This window comes from Manis pentadactyla, chromosome 5, assembly GCF_030020395.1.
Source record: "Manis pentadactyla isolate mManPen7 chromosome 5, mManPen7.hap1, whole genome shotgun sequence".
In the NCBI taxonomy this organism is placed as follows: domain Eukaryota; kingdom Metazoa; phylum Chordata; class Mammalia; order Pholidota; family Manidae; genus Manis; species Manis pentadactyla.
In genome coordinates, this window is record NC_080023.1 from 32,571,967 (window position 1) to 32,585,684 (window position 13,718).

The 13,718-nt window shown below is 36.9% G+C and overlaps 1 protein-coding gene across 2 annotated transcripts in view; it reads left to right on the forward strand.

The window, feature by feature from the left end:
- WDR19 (WD repeat domain 19) overlaps nt 1-13,718 on the forward strand; it is a 99,874-nt gene that overhangs the window by 29,814 nt on the left and 56,342 nt on the right. For both annotated transcript variants that reach the window (XM_057502155.1, XM_057502156.1), the window contains exons 10-14: nt 8,580-8,650; nt 9,111-9,283; nt 9,365-9,479; nt 10,322-10,428; nt 11,170-11,292. In XM_057502155.1, coding sequence (XP_057358138.1) covers nt 8,580-8,650; nt 9,111-9,283; nt 9,365-9,479; nt 10,322-10,428; nt 11,170-11,292 — 589 coding nt within the window. The remainder of the gene's footprint in view (nt 1-8,579; nt 8,651-9,110; nt 9,284-9,364; nt 9,480-10,321; nt 10,429-11,169; nt 11,293-13,718) is intronic.

A 13,718-nucleotide genomic window follows, 5' to 3' on the forward strand; every position in this document is an offset into this window, starting at 1 on the left:
ATTCAATATAATAAAGATGTCAGCTCTCTACAAACTGATTTATAGGTTTAATTAAATTCATATCAGTACCATCAAGGGTTTTTTGTAAATAGAGACAAGCCTATTCTAAAAAGCACATATAAAAAAAAAAGTTGTAAGATAACTAAAAGTAATCTTTAAAAGAGAACAGTAAAGTAGGAAGAATCATTCTGTTACTAAAGCTTAACTCAAAGCCATGTCGTATTGGCAGAGGGAAAGACACAGATCAATGAAACAGAATAGAGAAGCCAGAAATAAATCCACACTAATATGTACAACTGATTCTTGACAGAGGTGGAAAAATACTTCAATAAAATTAAAACAGCCTTTTCAATAACTAGTGCTGGAGCAATTGGACATCCATAAGCAGAAAAGTCAAAAAAAAAAGAGTTTGAACCTAAACCTTGCACCTTAATCAAAAATTAAATTAATTCAGTGGGTCATGGACTTGAATGTAAAATGCAAAACTGTAACATTTTTAGATTAAAAATAAAATCTAGATCTAGGACTAAATTTAGTTCATAAGATTTGAAACTAAAACCATAATCTGTAGAAGGAAAATTTGGTAAATTGGACTTTGTCAAAATTAAAGACTTCTGCTCTGTGAAAGATTCTGTTAAGAGAATGAAAGATGAGCAGCAAAATAAGAAAAGCTGTGTAAACCACATATCTAACAAAGAACTGGTATCTAGAATACATAAAGAGCTCTCTCAAAACTCAAAAATAACAGTTCAATTAGAAAATGGACAAAAGACATACATTTCAGCAAAGAGGATAAACAGATGGTAAATAAACACATGAAAAGATGTTCAGCATCATTAGTCATTATGGAAATGCAAATTCAAACCACAATGAGGTATCACTACATATCTGTTAGAATAGATATAGTTGAAAATAGTAGTAACACCTACTATATTACTACTACTATAGTAAATGCAGGGGAGGATGAGAAGAAACTCATTCACTCATAATTGCTTGTAGGAATATAAAATGGAACAGCTACTCTGGAAAACAGTTTGACAGTTTCATAAAAATGAATATGCAGTTACCAACAATTGACCCAACAATTACACTCCTGGCCATTTTCCCCAGAGATGTGAAAACTGTTCACAGAAAAACCTGAATATGAATGTTTATAGCAGTTTTATATGTAATAAGTCAAAAACCTGAAACAATACAGATATCCTAAGTGGATGAATGGTTAAACATAGTGTTATGTCCATACCATGGAATACTATTCAGCAATATAAAGGAGCCAGCTTGCTAAACACAACTTGGGTGAATCTTCAGTGAATTATGCTGAGTGAAAAGTCAGTCTCCAAAGTTTGCATACCATGGTATTCCATTTATGTAATATTCTTGAAATGATAACATTATAGAAATGGAGACCAGACTAGTAGTGGCCAGGGGTTAGGGATGGGGGCTGTGGTGTGGAGAAGGGAGGTGTGCTTATGTAAGGGCAACAAAAGGATCCTCATGGTGAGGGAACTGTTCTGTATTCTGACTGTGGTTGGGATCTGAGAAATCTCACAGGTGATAAAATTGCATAGAACTAAATACACACACACATGCACACACCCAAAATGGGTACATCTGAATAAGACTCATGAGTTGTATCGATGTCAGATCCTGATGAAGGTAAGATACTATAATTTTTTATGATGTTACCATTGGGGAAAAGGCAAATGGTACACAGAATCTCTATGCATTATTTCTTCCAACTATCATTGTGGATCTACAATTGTATCAAGATAAAAAGTTTAATTAAATGAAAACAAAAAGGGAAAACACTGGGAGGAAGAAGAAGAGAGGCAGGAAAGAGAGAGGAAAGGAGACAAAGAGGAAAGAAATACCACAACTATTAGGTTCCAGCATTGTGCTACACAGTGTTCATTTGTGTTAACCAACTTATCTTCCCAGTAACCCTAAGAAGTAATATGTCCCCATTTTTCAGAGCTTTCAAACTATGCTTTGTGATTCCAAATTGAATGCTCTTGGAATTATACCTCACTTCTTTTTTTTTTATTAAGGTATTATTGATATACACTCTTACGAAGGTTTCACATGAAAAAACAATCTGGTTACTACATTCACCCATATTATCAAGTCCCCACCCAAACCCCAATGCAGTCACTGTCCATCAGTGCAGCAAGATGCCACAGATCCACTATTTGCCTTCTCTGTGCTATACAGTTCTCCCGTGATCCCCCACACCATGTGTTCTAAACATAATACACCTCAATCCCCTTCTCCTGCTGTCCCACACTCTGAGTCTGCTGCTATTTTGTTCCTTCAGTTTTGCTTTGTTGTTTTACTCCACACATGAGGGAAATCATTTGGCATTTGTCTTTCTCTGCCTAGCTTATTTCACTGAGCATAATGTCCTCCAGCTCCATCCATGTTGTTGCAAATGGTAGGATTTGTTTCTTATGGCTGAATAGTATTTCATTGTGCATATGTACCACATCTTCTTTATCCATTCATCTACTGATGGACACTTACGTTGCTTCCATTTCTTGGCTATTGTAAATAGTGCTGCGATAAACATAGGGGTGCATATGTCCTTTTGAATCTGAGAAGTTGTATTCTTTGGGTAAATTCCAAGGAGTAAGATTCTGGAGTCAAATGGTATTTCTATTTTTAGTTTTTTGAGGAACCTCCATACTGCTTTCCACAATGGTTGAACTAGCTTACATTCCCACCAGCAGTGGAGGAGGGTTCCCCTTTCTCTGCATCCTCGCCAGCATTTGTTGTTCTTAGTCTTTTCATTGCTGGCCATCCTTACTGGTGTGAGGTGCTATCTCATTGTGATTTTCATTTGCATTTCCCTGATGATTAGTGATGTGGAGCATCTTTTCATGTGTCTGTTGGCCATCTGAATTTCTTTAGAAAACTGTCTCTTCATATCCTCTGCCCATTTTTTAATCAGGTTCTTTGTTTTTTGGGTGTTGACACCTGTAAGTTCTCTATATTTTTTGGATTTTAACTCCTTGTCGGATATGTCATTTACAAATATATTCTCCCATACTGTAGGATGCCTTTTTGTTCTGTTAATGGTGTCCTTTGCTGTACAGAACTCTGTAGTTTGATGTAGTCACATCAGTTCATTTTTGCTTTTGTTTCCCTTGCTCAAGGAGATGCATTCAGGAAGAAGTTGCTCATGCTTATATTCAGGAGATTTTTGCCTATGTTGTCTTCTAAGAGTTTTATGGTTTCATGACTTACATTCAGGTCTTTGATCCATTTCAAGTTTACATTTGTGTATGGGGTTAAACAATAATCCAGTTTCATTCTCTTGCATGTAGCTGTCCAGTTTTGACAACACCAGCTGTTGAAGAGGATGTCATTTCCCCACTGTGTGTCCATGGCTCCTTTATTATGTATTAATTGGCCATATATGGCTGAGTTTATATCAGGGCTCTCTAGTCCGTTCTGTTGGTCTATGGTTCTGTTCTTGTGCCAGTACCAAATTGTCTTGATTACTCTGGCTTTGTAGTAGAGCTTGAAGTTGGGGAGCATAATCCCCCCAGCTTTATACTTCCTTCTCAGGATTGCTTTGGCTATTCGGAGTCTTTTGTGGTTGCATATGAATTTCAGAACAATTTTCTCTAGTTCATTGAAGAATACTGTTGGTATTTTGATAAGAATTGCATTGAATCTGTAGATTGCTTTAGGCAAGATGGCCATTTTGACAATATTAAATCTTCCTATCCAAGAGCATGGGATGTTTCCATTTATTGGTATCTTCTTTAATTTCTCTAATGAGTGTCTTGTAGTTTTCAGAGTATAGGTCTTTCACTTCCTTGGTTGGGTTTATTCCTAGGTATTTTATTCTTTTTGATGCACCTGTGAATGGAATTGTTTTCCTGATTTCTCTCTCTGCTAGTTCATTGTTAGTGTATAGGAATGCCACAGATTTTTCTATAAATTTTCTATCCTGCAACTTTGCTGAATTCAGACATTAGATCTAGAAGTTTTGGAGTGGATTCTTTAGGGTTTTTTATGTACAATATCATGTCATCTGCAAACAGTGACAGTTTAACTTCTTCCTTGCCTATCCGGATGCCTTTTATTTCTTTGTGTTGTCTGGTTGCTCTGGCTAGGACCTCCAGTACTATGTTGAATAGAAGTGGGGAAAGTAGGCATCCTTGTCTTGTTCCCGATCTTAAAGGAAAAACTTTCAGCTTCTCGCTGTTAAGTATAATGTTGGCTATGGGTTTGTCATATATGGCCTTTATTATGTTGACGTACTTGCCCTCTATACCCATTTTGTTGGGAGTTTTTTATCATGAATGGATGTTGAATTTTGTCAAATGATTTTTCAGCATCTATGGAGATGATCACGTGTTTTTTGTCCTTTTTGTTTATGTGGTGGAGATGTTGATGGATTTTCAAATGTTGTACCATACTTGCATCCCTGGGATGAATCCCACTTGATCATGATGGATGATTTTTTTAATGTATTTTTTAATTCAGTTTGCTAATATTTTGTTGAGTGTTTTTGCATCTATGTTCATCAGGGATATTGGTCTGTAATTTTCTTTTTTTGTGGTGTCTTTGCCTGGTTTTGGTATTAGAGTGATGATTGCCTCATAGAATGAGTTTGGGAGTATTCCCTCTTCTTCTACTCTTTGGAAAACTTTAAGGAGGATGATTATTAGGTCTTCACTAAATGTTTGATAAAATTCAGCAGTGAAGCCATCTGGTTCAGGGATTTTGTTCTTGGGTAGGTTTTTTATTACCATTTCAATTTCATTTCTGGTAATTGGTCTATTCAGATTTTCTGTTTCTTTCTGGGTCAGCCTTGGAAGGTTGTATTTTTCTAGAAAGTTGTCCATTTCTTCTAGGTTTTCCAGTTTATTAACATTATTTTTCATAGTATTCTCTAATAATTCTTTGTATTTCTGTGGTGTCCATAGTAATTTTTCCTTTCTCATTTCTGATTCTGTTTATGTGAGTAGACTCTCTTTTTTTCTTGGTAAGTCTGACTAAGGGTTTATCTATTTTGTTTATTTTCTTGAAGAACCAGCTCTTGCTTTCATTGATTCTTTCTATTGTTTTAATCTTCTTGATTTTATTTATTTCTGCTCTAATCTTTATTATATCCCTCCTTCTACTGACTTTGGGCCTCATTTGTTCTTTTTCTCATTTCGTTAATTGTGAGTTTAGACTGCTCATATGGGATTGTTCTTCTTTCCTGAGGTAGGCCTGTACTGTAATATACTTTTCTCTCAGCACAACCTTGGCTGCATCCAACAGATTTTGCGGTGTTGAATTTTTGTTGTCATTTGTCTCCATATATTGCTTGATCTCTGTTTTTATTTGGTATTGATCCATTGGTTTTTTAGGAGCATGTTGTCAAGCCTCCATGTGTTTGTGGGATTTTTCATTTTCTTTGCGTAATTTATTTCAAGTTTCATACCTTTGTAGTCTGAGAAACTGGTTGGTACAATTTCAATCTTTTTGAATTTACCGAGGCTCTTTTTGTGGTCTAGTATATCATCTATTCTTGAAAATGTTCCATGTGCACTTAAGAAGAATGTGTATTCTGCTGCTTTTGAGTGTAGAGTTCTGTAGATGTCTGTTAAGTCCATCTGCTCTAAGTTTTGTTCAGTGCCTCTGTGTCCTTACGTATTTTCTGTCTGGTTGATCTGTCTTTCTGAGTGAGTGGAGTGTTGAAGTCTCCTAGAATGAATGCCTTGCATTCTATTTCCCCTTTTAATTCTGTTAGTATTTGTTTCACATATGTAGGTGCTCCTGTGTTGGGTGCATAGATATTTATAACGGTTTTATCTTCTTGTTGGATTGACCCTTTTGTCATTATGTAATGTCCTTCTTTGTTTCTTGTGACTTTCTTTGTTTTGAAATCTATTTTGTCTGATACAAGTACTGCAACTCCTGGTTTTTACTGCTTATTAGTTGCATGAAATATCTTTTTCCAACCCTTCACTTTTAGTCTGTGTATGTCTTTGGGTTTAATGTGAGTCTCTTGTAGGCAGCAAATAGATTTGTCTTGTTTTTTTATCCATTCAGTGACTCTATGTCTTTTTATTGGTGCATTCAGACCATTTACATTTAGGGTGATTATTGATAGGTATGTACTTATTGCCATTGCAGGCTTTAGATTCATGGTTACCTTCCTTACTATCTAAGAGTCTAACTTAACTCACTTAATATGCTATTGCAAACACAATCTCAAGGTTCCTTTCTTTTTCTCCTCCTTTTCTTCCTCCTCCATTGTTTATATATTAGGTATCATATTCTGTAGTCTTTAATTTTTGCATTTACTTTGTAATTAGCTGTTCTACTTTCTTTACTGTGGTTTTATTTCCTCTGGTAACAGCTATTAAACCTTAGGAACACTTCCATCCATAGCAGTCCCTCCAAAATACGCTGTAGAGATAGTTTGTGGGAGGTAAATTCTCTCAGCTTTTGCTTATCTGGAAATTGTTTAATCCCTCCTTCAAATTTAAATGATAATCTTGCCAGATAAAGTAATCTTGGTTTGAGGCCCTTCTGCTTCGTTACATTAAATACGTCTTGCCACTCCCTTCTGTCCTTTCAAGTTTCTGCTGAGAAGTGTGATGATAGCCTGATGGGCTGTCCTTTGTATGTGATTTTATTTCTGTCTCTGGCTGCTTTTAGTAGTCTGTCCTTACCCTTGATGTTTGCCATTTTAGTTACTATATGTCTTGTTGTCTTCCTTGGGTCCCTTGTGTTGGGAGATCTGTGCATCTCCATGGCTTGAGAGACTATCTCCATCCCAAGATTGGGGAAGTTTACAGCAATTACCTCCTCAAAGACACTTTCTATCCCTTTTTCTCTCTTCTTCTTCTTCTAGTACCCTTATAATGCAAGTATTGCTTCGTTTGGATTGGTCATACATTTCTCTCAACATTCTTGCATTCTTAGAGATCCTTTTTTCTCTCTGTGCCTCAACTTCTTTGTATTCCTCTTCTCTAGTTTCTATTTCATTTATCATCTCTTCCATCATAGCAAATCTGCTTTTAAAACCCTCCATTGTGCTCTTCAACAGTTGGATCTCCAACTGGAATTCATTATTGAATTCTTGAATATCTTTCCCTACCTCCATGAGCATTTTAATGATATTTATTTTGAACTCGCTTTCATGAAGATTCATGAGGTCTATGTCATGTTTCTCAGGAGTTGTATTAGTAATTTTACTCTGAACCAGGTTCCTTTGGCATTTCATATTTGTGTATGGCACCCTCTAGTGTCCAGAAGCTCTATTCTGGAGCTGCTCAGCCCCTGAAGCAATGTCGGGGGTCACACAAGAGTGGTATTGGTGCCTTGGGGAAGGAAAGAGCTGTTTCCTGCTTCCTGGCTGCTATGCCTGTCTCCACTGCCTGAACCAGTGGGCTGAGCACACAGGTATAAGCCTCTATGCTTTGCATTTGTAGTTGCTGTAGACAGGCCTTCCCTCTTGCTGGTCTAATGCCAAGGTAGGGTTTGCTGGTTTGCGAGCCAGATGGGGCTGGCCAGGAGAAAGGTTAAGTAGGCTGCCTATCATGGAGGGGGTCCCTAGAGCTGTGTAGCAAGCCAGGGAGCTGAGTCACCTGAAAATCGTGAAAGCTCCCAACCTGCTGGGCAGAGTGCACCCAGACAGTTTTGTCTACCTGTGCTTTCTCCTGAACAGTAAGCTCTGTGCAATCCTTGCCCATTTAGCAGCCCTCTTGCCAAGGGCTTCCTTCTTAGGAAGTCTCTCAGACTGCCCACCTTTCTTTTGTCCCAGAGCAGCCAGATATGGATCCCTGCTTTCCACAAGCAGCTGGAATCTCAGTCTCTCCAGGAATTCTGCCGGCCTTAGCTTTCCAATCCCCTAATCACAAGAGTATCATGAAAGCACCATGAAATGTAGTTTGTATCTCCAGAGTTAGGTATTCAGCAGTCCCAGGTCTCCACTCCCTCCCCACTCTGTTTCTCTTCCTCCTGCCCCGTGAGCTGGGTTCAGGGAAGGGGTTGGGTCCCACCAGGCCACAGCTTTGGTATGTTACCCTGTTCCATGAGGTCTGCTCTTTTCTCCAGGTGTATGCAGTCTGGTGCAGTCCTCTTTCCTGTTGCTCTTTCAGGATTAGTTGTATTAATTATATTTTCATATTATATGCGGTTTTAGGAGGAAGCCTCTGTCTCACCTCTCACACTGCCATCTCTAATCCTCTGTCCTTATACTCCACTTCTTTTTGTATGAAAGAATTCTGGATGGTGGGGGGAGCACATTGCAAAGAAACATTTTCATGTTACAGTAATTCTGCTCAGGAGAATTATTTCCTATTCAATTTTTCTTCAGGGTAACTTAAACCTCCTTGTACCTGAAGCTATAGTAACTATAGAATTAAGCTGGTCACAATCCCTCAAAAAAAAAAATTAAGGTAAAATATAATTAAATACAGAAATTCTAATGTTTTCTTACCTTAACCCAGTAGATTAACCTGTACATCCCTTTTTGGAAAAAACTGATCTGTTCTGTAGATTATAATTTTTTGTGAATTAGAAGTTTTACTTAATATTTATTTAAAATATGTGTTTTTTAAATTTTTCAGCATTAAAATCCATGACTTGGCAGAATTAAAAGACATGTATGCTATAATCAACCTGGATGATGAAAATAAAGGTATTATTTTTTCAAAGCAGACTGACATTTTGTCATTGAAATGACAGAGAATAATGTATTTATTGTATGATTTGCATTCATTGTAGGAGGAATAAAATTAACATCTTTAACTAGAGTTCCCTAAAATAGCCTCCTTATTTTAGTTACTATGTTGAGTCATACTCACTGGCTAGAAGGATATAAGTCTACTTTGATCCAAAGAATTTTGGTGAATTTCATCCCAGTTTCAATTGTAAAATCTAAATTCTTACTTTCCCTTTGAGCCAATATTGAATGAATCAGTGCTCATGTTCATCGGTCTGTATTCATGATGAATTTCCTAGTCTAATAAAGAATAAACTATTAAAAACAACATGTGAAGATTTTTACGTCTCTGGTAGCTTAAGTGAAAATATTTGCTTGTTTGCCTGTAACAGTATATTTGTTTTTTAATAATCCTTTATTTTGTCAATTATTTCAGGGTTGGGCACCTTGTCCTGGACAGATGATGGCCAGTTGCTGGCATTGTCTACCCAGAGGGGCTCACTCCACATTTTCCTGACCAAGCTTCCCATACTCGGGGATGCCTGCAGCACAAGGATTGCGTATCTGACCTCCCTTCTTGAAGTCACTGTAGCTAACCCTGTTGAAGGAGTATGAAAATGCTGTAATTTTTATTTTATTCATCAAAACTGTTTTAGCTGTTAATTTACAACTGATACTTTTCTCTTACAGGAGCTACCAATCACAGTTTCTGTTGACTTGGAGCCCAACTTTGTAGCAGTGGGGCTTTATCATCTGGCTGTGGGAATGAATAATCGAGCTTGGTTTTATGTCCTTGGAGAAAATGGCAAGTCTAAATCCAGTTGTAGTTTTCTTAGCTAGCATATAATTTCTATTATTATTTGGGTGGTACCGAAGATTTCTTTTAAAACCAAGTCTTTCACTCTTTTTCCTTCAGACATCCCTTTCTTAGCTTACATGTTTTTGTGAATCCTCTAAAAAAAAATTGCATAATTTTTGGAATGCTTTGTAGTAAAGACAGCATGATATAATGGGCAGAGTATTACCTTTAGAATTAGGCCGTAGATTTACATTCCCCTTCTGCCTCTTAGGTAGGTGACTGTAGAGAAATTCTTTAGCCCTACTAGCCTTGTTTTACTCACTGGAAAATGAGGATTCTTGTTAAGGGTCCTGAGGAAAATGAAATGAAATGAAATGTGTGCACAATGACTTCCTTAGAAACTCCTTGGTCTGGTAGTTACTTAATAAATGTTGGTTCCCTTCCTCTTTTATTCTTTGATTAATGACCACTGCCATCGGTAGGGAGCCTGGCTTTTTCTTCCTCTCTCCCCTCCTCTCAACTCCATTCCTCAGTGGAGGTCAGATATCTCTCAGGAATAGAGCAAACCTGAGAATTATCCTTAAGTACAATATACTAAAGTTTATTGTCACTAAGGTTCAATTTTTGGTTGTTTTGAGTGTGATTTTTTACATTTGTTTCATGTGAAACCATCATAGAGCTCCTGAGGGCAAATTTATATGGCAACTAAACTTTTCTTTAGAATGGTTAAAAATAACAATTTTAGGTTCAAAATATGCTTGCAAAGGTACACATTTAAAAATAATTAGCAGATCTTTACATAAGTTAATTTTTTAAATGTGTTTTGTTGTTGTAAAATATTACTACAGCTGTTAAAAAATTGAAAGATGTGGAATATCTGGGGACAGTAGCCAGTGTTTGCCTTCATTCTGACTACGCTGCTGCACTTTTTGAAGGCAAAGTCCAGTTACATTTGGTAAGTATAATTTTGATGTCCTGGCGGCCTCAGGACTAGTGATAACTCAGTTAAGTGGTAAAGATGAACAGCCTAATAATGTCTTATTATCAAGAACTTTGGTCAGGAAGCAGCCATGTGCAGACTACCTAGAAAGCCAGGTGTGGAAGAAGGTTTAACAAAACTCTTCACCTTTCTGCATGAGATGTTCAGTTAACTTTCTAGCTCTCTTCCCAAGAAACCTGACAAAGCATCAACTGTGCCACTCACAACATTGTTTATGGTAAACTACGTCTAGAAGGAACTATAAATGAACTGTAAAACTGATGGGGATATCATACATCCAGGCCTCCTGGAAGGCACTGACTCATATATTGGAGCATGTCACTTGTGGGATCCTCAAAACTATGCCTGTCGAATTGTTCAAGAGATATTGGCCCCTGGAATATGGGGCTTCTAAACCAGGGCCTCTCCCACATTTATTTCTTGGCTCTTTGCTTCTGGGAGGCCAAAGAATTGACTACAAGACAACTGCAGAGCCTGCTGCAAAGTCTGGGCCCACCAAGAGGGGTGTGTGCTGCTGCCGTTCTGGCAAGCTGAGGGTCCTCTTTGATATCTTTCTGAGGAAACTGATCTGTGGTTGTCTAGTGAGTCTGAATGTTTAATTGACTCTAAGAAAAAGACTATCCTCTACCCGCTAGATGCTGCAAACCAGATTTATTCAAGTAAATCTATGAGCGGTTATTATGCTTTATGTTTCAGATAGAAAGTGAAATCTTGGATGCACAGGAAGAACGTGAGACTCGACTTTTCCCAGCAGTGGATGATAAGTGCCGTATTTTGTGTCATGCCTTAACTGGTGACTTCCTCATCTATGGTACAGATGTATGTACTATCTTCTTTAAGGACAATTACACAAAGTTAGTACTTTGCAGCAGAGGCAGAACTTGATCAAGATTCCCTGGTGTTTAATCCACTCTTTCCACTATGCCACAGGGCATTTTGAAATAAAGACTCAGGGTGTAATAGTCTGCCAATAAAGCAGCACCTATCTCCATCTTTTTCTTGAATGATTGTGTAAATACTTTTTTGAACTTCATTGAAGTACAGTTGATATATGACAAACTGCACTATTTAAACTGTATAAAATCTGGTAAGTTTTGACATATGTATACACCTGTGAAACACCATCAACTCCAAAATAGTGAACTTTTCTGTCATCCCCAAAAGTTTTCTCCTGCCCCTTTTTGACTCCTTCCTGTCGCTCCCTACTGAGTGTTTTCTCTCACTATATATGTGAGTTTGTATTTTCTAGAGTTTTTATATAAATGGATTCATATAGTCTGTGCTCCTTTTTATCTGCCTTCTTTTATTCAGTGGAACTATTGAGATTCATCCATGTTGTCTTGTCAGTTGTTCATTCCCTTTTCCTGCTGAGTACTATTCCATAACATGCATATAACATAATTTGCTTATCCATTAACCTATGGGTGGACATTCAGGTTGTTTCCAATTTGGGGTATTTACAAAGAAAGTTGCCGTAAACATTCAAGTTCAAGTCTTTGTAGATGGACATATGCTTTCTTTACTCTTCATAAATATCTATAAGTGGAATGGCTACATCATATGGCACGTGTCTAACTTTTTTAAGAAACTGACAAACTGTCCTCTAAATTGTCTCTACCATTTTACATTCCCATAAACAATGTATGAGTGTTCCAATTCTTCTGCATCCTCAAAAACACTTGATATGTCAATCTTCTGAATTTTAGCCACTCTAATGTGTAGTGGTATCTCATTGTGATTTTAATTTGCATTTCCCTAATTGACTAATGATGTGGAGTACCTTTTCATGTGCTTATTTGCTATCTGTCTATCTTGGTGAAGTGTCTGTTCAAATTTTTTTGGCTATTGCTTAATCAGGTTTTTGTTTTCATACTGAATTTTAAGAGTTCTCTTTATATATTCTTGATTCAAATCCTTTATCAGATATATGCTTGTAGCATTTTCTCCCAGTGCATAAGTTGTCTTGTCATTCTGTTACATAAGTGTCTCTCAAAGAGAAGATTTTTTTTTAATGATGAAGTCCAGTTTATGAGTTTCTTCTTTGCAGATTGTGTTTTTGGTGTCATATCTAATCTTTGCCTAACCAAGGTCACAAAGTTTTTCTCCTATGTTTTCTTCTAGAAGTTTTATAGTTTTACGTTTTACATACAGGTCTGTGATCCATTTTGAATTAACTTTTGTCTATACTGTGAGGTATGGGTTAAAGTCTATTTTTCTGCACATAGATATCCAATTGTTCTAGCACCATTTGTTGAAAAGACTATCTTTCCACTGGATCATCTTTGTATTTTTGTCAAAAATGAATTGTCCATAAACGTGGGTTTTTTTCTGGACTCTCTGTTCATTTCCATTGATCTGTTTGTCTATCTTTACTGGTATCACACTATTTTGATTATTGTAGCATAAGTCTTGATGAATCAGGTAGTGTTAGCCCTCCAACTTTGTGTTTCCTTTTCAAAATTATTATGGCTATTCTTAGTTCTTTGCATTCTCATTTGAATTTTACAATAAGTTTGTCAATTTCTACAGGAAACCTGCTGGGAATTTTAATGTGTGTAGGCTTTCTTAATGCATTTTGTCTGCTATTTTTTGTTGTTTTGGATGGGAGAGTTAATCCAGCCTGTTGCTCCATCTTGGCCTGAATAGACTTCCAGGATGGTATCATGTGTTTTCACTTTAATTGCAGTTTTTATTTTGGGATCACTGTAGGTTGACATGCAGTTGTGAGAAACAATACAAAGAGGTCCTATGTAAGAAACAAAGCAAAGCAGAGACCCTCTACAGACTTTTTGTAGTTTCCCCTAATGGTAACATCTACATTTCACAACCAAGATATTGATATTGATAGTCAAGATACAGAACAATTCTATCACCACAGGATCCTTTATGTTGCTATTTATAGCCACACTGACTTACCTCCTGCCCCGACCCTATCCTTAATCCCTGGTAACAAATAATCTGTTCTCCATTTCTGTAATTTACCATTTTTAACAATGTTATATAAATGGAATCATACACTATGTAACTTTTGGGGATTGGCTTTTTTTCCACTCAGCATAATTCCCTGGCAGTTTATCTGAGCTGTGCGCACCAATAATTTATTCCTTTTTATTGCTGAATAGTATTCCATGGTATGGAGGTACCTTTGTTTAACCATTCACCCATTAAAGGGCATCTGGATTATTTCCAGTTTGACTTACAAGTGAAACTTCTATAAACATTCACATACAGGTTTTTGTGTGAAT